The following is a 13,143-nucleotide window of genomic DNA, read 5'->3' as shown; positions in this document are numbered from 1 at the left end:
TGTACCCTCCTCGTGCCTGGGCTACATCCACTCACTAGGTTAGTGCAGATCTCCTCAAAGAGTTGCTGCTTTTTATCAAACCTCTGACAGCCTCTGCTTGGCTCTCCTGTTTTCCCTGCCAGGTTTGATCTACATCCTCCTGAAGCACATGGTGGACCGTCACAACCTCTACTACGCCTATCTCCCTGCCAAGCTGGAGAAGAAAATGCACTTTGCAGCTGTCAATCAGGCCCTGGCAGCTCCCATCCTCTGCCTTTTCTGGCTCTATTTTTACTCATTTGTGAGGCTGGGTACGTGTTACCTGTCTCCACCTGGAAGCTGCTCCCAGCTTTCTTGCCAGCATCCCTGAATTAGATGTGAAGTTTCATAAGCTTTGTGGACTTTTCTTTTTCCTTCCCTAAAGGGGGAGTCATGGTGGTTGCCTGTGGCCCTGAACTACACAACATTTGCACAAGAGCCTTTGAAAGGAGATGGCTGCTGTATTAAACTCTTAGCATGGAGCTCCATGTTCCTTCATTTCACAGGAGATTATGTATTCCTTAAATCAGTATACCTGGAATTGGTCAGTTGGGCTGTGAAGTGATAGACAGTAAAAATCATTACATAGAACAAAAATCTATTCAGAATTAGCTCTTTATAGTAAGATGATCACTGGCTTCACTACCTGCATTTGTGCAGCCTGGGCATAAGTTTAATTTACCTGGGTGAGTTGGCTGCTGCCTTGGCTGTACAGCCATCACTTAGGAAAAAATGCTAAAATGTTGGCTAATGCTAGTCCTCATGTGTTCTACATCATCCATCAAATTTTACATGGAAGACTGCAGTGAGATGGTGACCCTCTTCCCCACATTGTGGTTTAAAACCTCATGTTTTATATGTAATTTATCTTTAAAATAGGGATATTCTGTGTTTTGCAAATACCTGGCATTGATAGTATTGGCTGTGCTATACCAACAGTTTTGATGTCAGAAAAAGGTAGACAACAGCTCATGGGTTTTTATCCATGATACAGGAGAAAGCATTTGGCATGGAATGAGGATGTCAGTGATGCTGGAAGGGTTGGGTTCCCCTTCTTTGGAAGGAAGCTCCTGATAGCTGTCTGTATTGTGCCTTCATGACAAATGATTGCATCTGCATTGTGTTTTTTAGCATACCAGCAGTCAGAAAGGTATTGTTGGCAGGCTGTCATCTCACTTTAGGGAGAGGTAAAGCTATAGGGAAAGCTCCCTGCGGATGCAAGAGGCACTTGGAACTATTGCTTCAGGCTGTCCTTGGATTTGAATAGATGTTCCTGCATTACTTGTATGTTTGAGAGCTTGTTTTTTCCCTTGTTTTGAGAGCTGCTTTTGCAACCAGGAAGACCAACAAATCTGGGTCCTCTAAATTAACAGGATAATTTCTAGAGCATGCTTTAGATAAATCAACTCCAAGCACTCAGCATCTGATGCATCCCTTTAATTGTTAGTAAGGAAATCCTGGTGAAGTAAAAAATAAATCTTATTATAATGTTTTCTAGTTCTGCATGGTAAAACCATAATTTCTCAGGGACCTTAATAATGGAAAACACAGGCTGGATTACCATGTTTGGCTTGGTCAGTGTAGAGGATCCTGTTTACAGGATGTTGTTCAGTGGTTTGTCAGTGCACAGGGCAGTCTGAGAGGTAGGAATTTGATACTTTGATTTCATTGCCATTGATTTCATTGCTGTTTCTTGTGCCAAAAAGAAAGAAGGAAGGATAAGAGAGCTCTATTTCCTTATCTGCAAAATAGATCAGTTTATGGTGTAAAGCTTGATTGCTTGGTCATTGACTTGTGTGGCTGGCTTGATATGGGTGTTTCAGTCTGGTTGCAGAGTCCAGTGACAATACTCTGGTTTCTCACTCCTCATATATTAATGTAAGGCTGAAAAGACCTCTCCCCCAGTTCTCAGTCAGGATCAAAAAACACCTGACTGCACATAGAAGGTGAGAGGCTGTACTCATTTTTTCCTTCTCAGTGCCTATATTCTTTCTCAACTCTTATGCCTGCCATCCATCCATCCACCCACTCAACAACCCACCCATCCATCCTACACCCCTGGGCCTCTCACCACAGAGGAGGTGAGGTCCTATCTGCAGTTCAAGCCCCATCTCCTGGGACAGTCACTTGAATCCCATGTTCTCCAGAGCTGTTGGCAGGCAGTTCTGAGGATGCAGTGCAGGGAAAACTGCACTCGGAGACTTTTCCTTCCCTAATCTCTGCTGTTTACCTTGTGGTTTATACCATACATTGGCTTTGGTGTAGGCACTCCTCACCATCTCGTAAATAATTCTGCAACCTGTGCTTATAAAAACAACCTCCTCTGAAGGACATTCCAGAATACCCCTAGGGAGGTTTTTTTCACTTCCTTTTTTGGTTTGAATAATGATGCGTTTGTAGAGCTTTTTTGGTTTTGTTTTTTGCATGTGTGTGGTGGTTTTCCCCTTGTGACCAGACCTGTGCAGGGCTTCTATAACCTGCTAAAGTGTAAAACTTGTCTATTCTGTGCCACTGTATATGCTGGGGTTACCAAAAAATGTCAGAGTTGGTGTTGCCTCTTTTGTCTGAAGAAGCTTGGAAACAGCTAGGGCTTGCAGTGATGTTTACTTTTTCCTAGTATTCTATTCAAGTCATCTTTACTGCAAAATGAGATTAATTTCTTTAGAATATTTCCCTAGTGAATCTGGAAAAAAGTCACTGTAGTCTTTAATACTTTTTCCATGCTAGGCAACCATGTCTTTTCCTATGGTTCATTGCACTCTCTGAACTAAAACTTACCTGTCAGTCTAGTTCATAGTTACTGTTCCTTCTCTTGATCTTTTTCCTTGTATTCTTCCCAATTCTGTCTATATTTTATTGTAGACAAGGCTACCCAGCTGAAGGCTTAGTAGCACTGAATTATTTTGTATAGGTGCCAGAGACTTGACTTTTTTTCACCATGTTCTTTGATACCATCCCACTATTGACTGCTTTCCAGCAGTTGTATGCTGCAGTGCTATTGTTATCCCTCATATCTACATTTTATTTTTCTTTCCAAATGGTATTTACTTATGCTGTTTTCTACATAGTTTTATCTTGCTGTTGTGGTTTTCTGTTTGTTTGTTTGTTTGTTTGTTTTGATCCTTTAAAGCAGTTGGGGTGGTTTTATCTACCAAGACCATTTTGATTCTCCTCTCCCCCTACCTCCATCCCTTTGAGCTGATGGCAAACCATCCAATTTGGTGCCATCATCATAATTAATCAATGTAATTAATATTATATTTCATAGATCATTATTGAAAATATTTAAGAAGTGGGTCCAGCATGGATGAATGATGGAGGAGAAAAATCATTTTGAGTCTTGTCTATCATTTAAGCATTACAGCAACATTTCTTGGTCTCTAGGAAAAGTTCTCTAGGGAGAACTTAGTGTATAATGACATTCTCCTGTTTGTGGCTGGAAGTGGGTTGCCCACTCCTCTAAGGAAAAAAAAAAACCATGAGGCTTCTGAAAATGAAAAGGATAAATAAAGGTTTCTTTTGGTTTTGTTGGGTTTTTCTGCATTCTTTCTATGCATTTTAATATTGTATTTTCTGGATATTTTTCTAGGTTTTAAAGCACCTACAACCATGTTTACCTTGCTGGTTGTCAACATCACTATTGTTATTTGCTTGGCTTACACTTGTTTTGGCTGTTTCAAGTACCTGAGCCCACTGAATTATAGGGTAAGTGATGGATACCTAACCTTTCAGCACCCACCTGTGTGCCTGATGGAGCACCAGCTATTCCTGCTGGGCTGTCCCTGCCTTCCTGCTGGCAGTGTCTGTTCATGGCAAGATGGCTGAAGAGGGCCTGTAGTACAGGTAGGCTGCTTTGCAGAGAGGAAAGTCAGTGTCTGCAGGAGCTGAATTTGAGAGAAAAGAACAGTATGGAAAAAGTATACTGGGCTGCATCCCCAGCAGTGTGGCCAGCAGTTTGAGGGAGGGGATTCTGCTCCTCTGCTCTGCTCTGGAGAGACCCCACCTGCAGTGCTGCATCCAGCTTTGGGGTCCCAGCACAAGGAAGGGCATGGACCTCTTGGAGTGACTCCAGAGAATACAACCAAGATGACCAGAGGGATGGAGCACCTCTGATATGAGGCCAGGCTGAGAGTATTGGGTGTGTTCAGCCTGGAGAAGAGAAGGCTTTGGGCTGACCTAATTGCAGCCTTCTAGTATCTGAAAGGAGCCTACAAAAAAAGGTAGAGAGAGACTTCTTACAAGAGCATGTAGTGAGAGGACAAGGGGGAATGGCTTTAAATTGACAGTAGCTTTAGATTAGGTAATAGTGAGAAATTCTTTGCTGTGAGGTTGCTGAGGCACTAGCACAGGTTGCTCAGTGATGTTGTGGATTACCATCCCTGAAAGTGTTCAAGGCCAGGGTGGATGGAACTTGGAGCAATCTGGTCTAGTGGAAAGTGTCCCTGCCCATGGCAGGGGCTTGGAGCTAGATTATCTCTAAGGTCCCTTCTAAGCCAAACATTTCTATGATTCTGTGTAGAAGGACTGGTGGAGAGAGTGCCAGATCTTCACTGAGATCTGTCTGTGCAGATTTTGGGTGCTCATGATCTGTGAGTATTGTTTTCACTCACCAGTTTGATGTTGTCTCTCTTTCTTTCCCCACCTATTGCTGGTTACAGATTGAAGACACACAAGGTGAAAGAGGAAAAGACACAGATGTACCAACAGTCCCAACATCTTCTGTAAGAAGCTGAGAGTTACTAATATTCCCTTACGTTTCCTAGAAAAACCTAATTTCTCACCCTGTTACCAAAGAGCTTGTGTAGCACATATTAGTCTGCATGGACTGTGGGATTTCCCACGTGCATGTGGGACCAGAGAGTTCTGCAGCTGGGCTCCTTGATGCTCCCAGGTGGTGTTCCAGAAGTACCTTCGGCTGCCGTTTTAGGAGTAGCTGAGACACATTGCTTCCAGCAGCTCTGTGTGCTGTGTTCTGTGCCCTGCCCCAGACAGAGCCTCACATCTTGGACAGCTGCCAAATGCAGTCAGTTGCCACTGCTTTGATTCTGAATGTTGTGACATGTAGCGGGTCTTGCTTGCTGTGTCACTGAGAAGGAGGTAGGACTGAGGTCTTGGTGCCGCAGTAAAGAAGTGCAGGCGAGTGTTGCACCAGGAAGCCTCCAGAAGGGTGCAAAAGGCCTGAGGTGGTAAGGTGAAGAATGGGAAAAGAATGTTGAGAAGAGTGACAAGGGGGAAATTTCTCCTGGGTGAGTTATCCCAGCGCTGTGCTTTGAGAGACCGCTAAAAGCCTTCACTTGTGATTTCAGATGTACGTCCCCCAGGTTTTGCGTCCTCATCCTACCGAAAGGACGGTGCTGGCCCCCATGGAGCAGCAGTCGTATGGCACCATGGACAACGCTTGTTCCCAGGCAGAAGGAGTCAGAAGCTACACCACAGGACCTGCAGGTGTGGGGCAGGCCTCGGGAGCTTCGCTCTGACTTGTGTTGTGAGCACAAACACAAGGTGGAGCACTTGGCCCAGGTTTAGCAGAACTAATTCCCTGCCTCCTCCTCCTAAGTATTCGGTGTTATTTATGTATTCCTGCCTGCAGAAAAGGTACAGAAATAATTCATTGTGTGGTCTGCAGCTGTGCTGGGAGATGAAAAAGCAGATGCCTTGGGACTGATTGTTTTCCAGGCTGTCTACACACGCTGTGAAACAAATAAGTTGAAGGCAGAGATGCTGATCCTCAGGGACTTCACTTTTGCTAGCTCATCACTTGCCTTATGAAGATAACTTATGCTGCATATAGATAAGTGGTCACCAAAGCCAGTGCAGCTATTAGAGCTGTCATTTATTTATTCAAAATAATTCTTCCCTTTTTAAAAAACCCCAACATTTGTTATTTATAAACCTCTTGGGATGTGTTAAATCCTGAGACAATGCCACTTTTGATGAAAACGCTGTTTGTGTGGGTGCTGAGAATGGTGTGTGGGAGTCTCTCCTCTTTTCACCCAAAGTAGTCAGCATAGTTTTGATCATGTTACTTTTTTTCCTTGAAAGAGATGAGGGAATTACTGTGCACTTGGGTACTAAAAGTACCAAAGCAAAAAGACTGGTGTAAAGAAGGGAGTGACTTATCTTATACTGTTTTTATATATTTTTGGAGGGCATTTAGGTTGTTAGTTTCTGTTCACTATTTTTAAGGGCCTTCCACAATGAAAGCTCACCTGCCAACAATAAAGGATGTAAACATTTTATCTCTTTTAGTCTTGGGTAAGATGACATCTCTGGGTTTTCTCTGTAGTGCCAATTATATGAGTTGTAAGATACTAAGTTTTTAAATTACGTAGTCGGTGCTAATCTATTCCGCAGTGCAATGTGTCAAAGTGTAACTAATAATCATGGAGCAATAAAACACTGAGTTTAGAAAAATTTCAGGCTGTCTTGATTTATTTATTCTTTTCTCTGTGTGTTGTAACAGTCCTTTTGCTGGCTGCCTCACAGTGTGGTCATGAACTCTTCATAAGAGCACTGCCACAAGCCTTAGAATGACAGTATGTCCCATGAGGAATTTGAGTATTTTTGGATCTCTCTAGGGGATGAATCTTGGTGACCTATGGGTACGAGAAGCTTTTGGCCCTCTGTTTCTTTGCTTGTTGTTAAACTGTTATTTCCTGAATTTGACCTTTTCTAGCATGTCTGTAAAACAGCAACATCTTGAGATTGAAGGAGATTTTGTGCCATAAATGTGTGCAGATATTCAGTGTCTTGCAGGGCTGCCTCCAGCTTCCCAAGAACAGCACTCGGACAAGTGCTGAGCGTGAGACCTGCCTGCTGCAAGAAGGACCCTGTGGAGCTCTGAGCCCTCTGATTACAAACCCATCTTGTTAGCTGAAGATGCACCTCCTGGTTCTTAAAAGGCAGGTGAGGAGCCTTGTCTACTGAGGGGGGCATGAATTTGTCAGTCTGTTTTATGTTCTCACTTGTGTGGTGCAGTTTAGTCAGGGGTTCGTGTGTGCGTGTGTGTGCATTTTGATTTTTAGCAATCATGGCATTAGGAGGTGGTGTGTACCTTGTGCACACACTGCCATTCCTAGCTGGTGTTCAAACCAAGAAGGAAAAACCCCCAACAGACTCCAATTTTTTTAATTATCTGTGAGTCTCTCATACAGACACAAGGTCACGAGGAGGAGGCAGCTTATTGTGTTAATTAGATCAGAAGCCTGTGATTGTTCTGACTCGTTTCTACCTGTACTACCCCATCTCATCCAGGTGTCTGCAGCAGCAGTGGATGCTTTTGAGTGTGCTTATTGAAGAAACAAATAAATCATTCAGCTACTACACTTGACCTGTTTACTGTGCTGGTGCTGTGAGGGTTTTATGCTCTGTGATATACTTCACTTTTTTGAACAGATGACTTTTGATACTCACTGTGAGGTTCTATGTGTCATATTGAGGACAAAAACTCCTTTAATGATTTGATTTTCTTTTTGTACCTGGGAGGTTGCTGAACCTTGGTGGTGACACTGCTTGTGGCTGGCACAAGTTCAGCACAGGCAGGGCCATCTCTCCTGTGAACTTGAATAAACCCACCTCCAGTCATGCTAAGGTGCTTCAGATATAGAATATGGAAAACCTCTGACATAATGGAAAGTTACATCTTGCTAAAAAGTCATTGTTGGCATTTGAGGAACCAGTTCATGTGTCTGATGGGGAAGTCACCCGTACTTATTTCACTTACTGTGTAGCAGCCATTCCTGTTTGCCACTGTGCTCTGTTGCAGTTAAACTCATAGATACGTCTATGGTATTAGGACAGGCACCAGTTGGAGAAAAGGCTGACATCACCTATTAGTAAATTATCACAAGAGCTGTGTACAGCAACACCAGCAACACACAAATTATAGGCTGGTTTAGCATCTTTGCTGTGTTTTGCTTGCTTCACTATTATCTTTTGGGTCCCTTTCTGAGAGCTGGAAGTAAGTAGGAAACTGCCCTGGCTCTACTTCATTCCTTCATGCTGGTGGATATCTGCGAGGGGATAAAATTAGATCAGCAGGAGAAACTCCCTGCATTCCTGACTGAGCCTTAGAGAAAAGCTGAGGGATGGAAGCCTCAACAAATGTGGATATTGGCTGCACTGTATTTGAAATTCGTATTTAAAGCCATGGCACATTCTTTACTGTTCTTTTTATAAACCTTTTGGCAGGCAGCCTAAGCAAATGGCCCAGCTGGAGTTGCTGACTGTGGCTCCCAGAAGCTCCCATATTTGTTGGGATCCAGCGCCTGCTGCTTGCCTTGCATTGCTCAGTTGGAGCAGCGCCTCCCCCACACTGAGTCCTTCCCGACATTGCAGCAGCTGCCTCCAGCAGCGCTCCTGGGGGCAGGAATCCCGGACAAGGTGACACTCTCCCTCCACAGGAGGAAGCCCCAGAGCATGGTGTGTGATGGGATTCTCTGTGGCACAGCTGAGGGGGCAGCCTCTGACACTTTGAAGAATGGAGCTCATTTGATACTGTACATCAGGGTACACTTCTGCAAAGACTTCAGGGCAGATGAATTTCTTCCAGAGTGAGGAAAATGCTACATGGTTTGCTGAGGCTCAGAAACCTTGGCTTGCTTGCATATACAGAGCTCTGTGCCAGGATTCTGTGTGCCAGGCCCATCTGGCTCACCTCCAGCCCTCTTACAACACATCCTCAACACCCAAATTATTGCAATTTCTCATTTGCATGAGGTGCACACGTTCATGCTTTGTTTTCCTCTGGGCTTTTCCCATATCCTGAGCCAAAAGCAGATCTTTGTGCTGGCTAAGTTTCCAAGTGCTCCAGTGTAGCAGTAGGCCATGTTCTTTCTGTCTTTTTACAGAGGTCCAGTTCCCAGCTCTGCTTGCCCACACATGCTGGCAGCACAACTGAAGCTTTCTTGTGTGTGTTCTACAGATAATCTGGTTATGAGTGTTTGGAAGCCTTTTGCTTTTGGAAGCTTTCTCTTCAAGAAGGTGGGCTTGTCCCAGAAGCAACAGACCCCAGAGTTTTCACCTGGTTTCTAGCAAAAGTGAGGTGAGAGTCAGAAGATTTGGGGAGAGGGGAGCTTTATCCCAAGTCTATTGACTACAAAGAAAAGACATCCTTTACTGTCTCAAACCTGCAACAATATAAGGAAATGCACACTTAATTCCAAATGATGGCCATGGTTACATGCCTTATCTGAAAGTGGTCTTGCAAATTCCTTCTCTGTCATATCTAGACAAGACTTCTTGAAGGACTCTGCTTGTCACCTGTCTGTAACAGCTGCAAGTGCCTGTTTCAGATATTTCAGAAGTACAGAAGTTGTTTTTTTTTTCTTTCTGAGGACAGCTGTCTGAAGGATAAAAACAGAAAGGAAACAACTAAAAGTGGAGAGACTGAAGATTGGGTCATTATAATGGAACATTCTTCCCTATAATTTTTTGGTTCTTGGGTGAAGTCATGGCATTTGCTCTGTATCCCACATCCTGTTGGTTAGAATGGAGCATCTCAGCTGCAGCCAATACAACTTCAAGTGGAAATGGGTGGGACTGTAAATAGCCAAGAAGGAGAGAGGGAAATTTTTGTATCTGCTCCCAGACTCAGTGGTTAACTAAGTGCTGGTGAATAATTAATAAAAGCACTCTTCTCAAAAGTGATGTTGAAGATAGAATTCTAAAAGTCCAACGTATGGTATGTCATAAGATGCTCCTAAATAAAACAGGAGTCAGATTTTGTTGCTGTCTCATCATTGCTGCTGTGTGGTTGTGAACCTCCCAAAAGGGTGGAAGTTTGTGATAGAAGTTAGGGGCTGATTTTGAAAGGTATCTATCTGTTGTGCTTCTTAGATGTTCATTGAAATTAAAAAAAAAAAAAAAAAGTTGCAGTACAGGAGGAAGACTGAGAGATGAGGAAATATAAGACATGTATTTTTGTACACAGCTGGCCTTCCTTCTGTATGAAAATCTTTCATATATTTGGTGCTGGTTTATGCTTGGATTTTCAGACTGATTGGTTTTTTTATAGCTCTCCTGAAATGTAAAGCACTAAGTTGCTTCTTTCAAGTGAAGATGTTCCATGTCAAAACTTATTTGGAATTCTAAATAGTTTTTTTTCCCCTCTAAGGCAAATTATCAGTATTTTTCCCCTCCATCTGCATAGACAGAGAAATAAAACCAGCAGCTCTCCCCACAGATGAAAATGGAAAAAACAAGTGATTTAAAGAATTGCTAAGTACCATGATTTGGTTGCAGGCATTGAAATTCCTTATGTTAGGATTCTAGATTTAGAGACTGAAGTAGGGTTTTCTTGTTCTTTTATATTTTAAATCTGTAACTTCAAAAATGTTCCTAAACTAGGAAGAATTACTTCCCTTTTAAGATGAGGAATCAGAATCTCCTGGGAAGAAGAGGGCAAAAATTAAGAAATAAATCAGTTGAGCACCTTTAAGAGGAATCATTTAAATTACTTATTTTCAAAAAGAAAAAAGAGTGGAGAAATTAGGAGAATGACATAATCTGTGTTCTGCAGTGGATTCTTCTGCTCAGTTTGTGTGAGATATTGCTTAAAACCTCTGACTCGGGTTGCTCTGAAATATTAAGAATTGCCTTCTGATGACTGCAAAAAGCTTTTATGAGCCACAAAAGACTTGGGGTGATAAAAAAACTTCCACTGAGACACAAATGCAGGGCTGGACTTTAGCTTCCTGAAGCCTTTACAAGAATTCCTAGAACTCATGAGGTACAAATGTGTTTGCACATAGAACCACCCAACAAAGCAGGCTTGGCTGAAAAAAAGCTAATAATTGTTGGTTCTTTGACTTGGTGCTTGACTGGAGTTTGTCCCTTCGTGTTTCTGCTCACCTCTTCCCTGTGCTGCACTCCCTCTGATCACCTGCAGTGGTTTGAACAACTGCTGCAAGGATTATCTTTCATTTAAGAAGGTGATGAAACTCATCATTTCAATCTTTTATTGTTCATCATATCCTCAAAACCACAGACATTCAATTATTGAACACGGGGAGGGCACGATCATCCTCAGCATCTTCAAACCCAGTCAGGAAGGTATTTGGAAGCCTGAGGTTTGGACCACACCTAGCCAGGGGAAGGAGCTGTTACCACTCAGCACAGACCTGTTTATAAATATCTGTTCTCCAGAAGACAGCTGACAATTGTAATGGGGCTAATTCTTCTAGCAGCAGTGGCATAACACCATCAGGGCTGTCTGGCACTGCACAGGGTATTTCTCCCATGAAAGAAAACTAATCCTGAGCAAGACAGTTTTAGTGTGACTTATGTTCCTTGAAGTGCTATTACAGCAAGTAAAACAAGCAGCATCATTTCTCAGTGTTTTAAAATAAGCTACACTGAAGTCAATATGGATTTATTCCTTGTCTCTTTGCACAGCATCCAGGAGGAGCTTTCCACTCCTCTTTCAGACAAAAATGTATCTTCATTTAGTGCGTATTATGTATTGCACTTGCTGTAAAACAGAATTGTGCGTTTGATTGACTGCCTTGAACCTCAGTCCTGCCCCTGAGCAATTGCAGCTGACTCAGTGGTGATGACTGGTACCCTTCATGGATCTAGAGCTAACTCTGATGTTAGGCTTAACACATCCTATTTTTCATTAAATGATGGTTTCACTTCCTTTCTCTTATGAAAGGGTGATTTCTATTAATATTTTTTTTCCATTCATGATCTGGGTAATGCCTGACATTTTTGTTTAATGTATATGAAGTCCTGTCTTGTTGTGTAAGATGTCCAAAGGCTGCATATGGTGACTTGGATTTTTCAGTTTGCAGTTTAAAAATCAGAAGTCAAATTTGGTTGTAGTGGGAGTTTGTTTATCTGGAACTGTATGAGAAGATTATGACCTTACTTGTTGTCTTTTTCCATACCAGAAACAGACGCTTTCCAAAGCACTTCAGCTGGGTAGGAAGAGTACAAGTTGTTTATTTTCAGTGGCATCTCCATGGTTCCAAACCCCTTATCGAGACTCTTAATGAGCTATAACTGGATAATTAAAAAGCAGGGTTTGGGTCAGCTGCTTCTGGTTTCAGCATGGGATAAATGCTTGTTTTGGAGCAACTTAATGTGGCAGGGCTTTTAGGACAGCAGTTTCTTTGAGCAGAGACTTTGGAGCAACTTTGGGCCAGAAATTAAAGCGTCACTAAGAAATGGTCCTGGAGCAAAACATAATGTTTTGAGCATCAAAGTGTCACCATATTCTGTGTTATGCTGAAGGATGTAGCTATTCTTTCAGAGCCTTATTGCCAAGAAACAGCTCAGCCAGCCCAAGAGCATCACACTTGACCTTTTTAGAGAAAATTCCCTGGCTGAATGGCAGGTCCTCAGCTGGCCAATAAGAACAATTGTAACAGAGCAGGGACTCCTTTTGTACTGCTTATTATTATTGCAATAGTCTGATGTGCAGTTATTTGCTAACAGAAATGTTCAAACTATTTCTGGTTATCTGTACCAAGCAATTGCCTGTAGCCAGTACCAGAGAGTATCAGAAGTGAATCTTGATTCTCTCAAGGTGCTTGTCAAATCCAGATTTCAGGCTCCTGGGGGAGTTGCTCACTTGAGGATGAGATGGAGATGCTACCACTGGCTCACAGACAGTTCATTAGTGTTAAACCTTGCACTAGAGGCGGTGGGATTTGCTGTGTTTTGCTAAAACCAGAGGGTTATTTTGAAAAGGGAAGAGGAACTGAGGGCAGGTTTTACAGCTACTGTATAGCTAATGTCATACTTTTTCACTTTGTCATAGTATTTCACTGCATTTTTATCTAACCCTAAGTAAGTAGGTGATGAGTAACAGCTGCTGATAGCTGTGGGCTTAAGGTTTGAGAAGTGTTACATCAAAATTCAGAACAAACTCTGCTAATTATAATTTTTAAGCTCCTAAAATCTAGAACTTTTAGGTCCTTATTTGTCTCTCTCTCAGACAGCAGGTTATCAAACCCTGAAGATCACTTACCTGGTGTGCAGAGCAGGCCAAGGACAGGCTTGTGCAGGAGGGTGTGCAGTGGTGCCTGTAGCAGCTGTTCTTGTCAGAGGTGAGCCAATTCCTCCTGAATAAGGAACCCTCTTTCACCATACTGCTCCTGAAACAAGTTTGGGGAGGGTCTT

General features: G+C 42.7%; 1 protein-coding gene across 2 annotated transcripts in view; it reads left to right on the top strand.

Annotated features, from left to right (window-relative positions):
* Nucleotides 1–6,432, top strand: part of TMEM63A (transmembrane protein 63A) — a 30,438-nt gene extending 24,006 nt beyond the window's left edge. For both annotated transcript variants that reach the window (XM_053974162.1, XM_053974161.1), the window contains exons 21-24: nt 123–290; nt 3,608–3,723; nt 4,677–4,739; nt 5,325–6,432. In XM_053974162.1, the coding sequence (XP_053830137.1) occupies nt 123–290; nt 3,608–3,723; nt 4,677–4,739; nt 5,325–5,495 (518 nt within the window). In that variant the 3' untranslated portion in view covers nt 5,496–6,432. The remainder of the gene's footprint in view (nt 1–122; nt 291–3,607; nt 3,724–4,676; nt 4,740–5,324) is intronic.
* The last annotated feature ends 6,711 nt before the right edge of the window (nt 6,433–13,143 follow it).

Source organism: Vidua macroura, chromosome 3 (genome assembly GCF_024509145.1).
Source record: "Vidua macroura isolate BioBank_ID:100142 chromosome 3, ASM2450914v1, whole genome shotgun sequence".
Classification (NCBI taxonomy): Eukaryota; Metazoa; Chordata; class Aves; order Passeriformes; family Viduidae; genus Vidua; species Vidua macroura.
The sequence above is the reverse complement of the archived record's forward strand: the minus strand, read 5'-3'. Positions and strand labels throughout refer to the sequence as shown.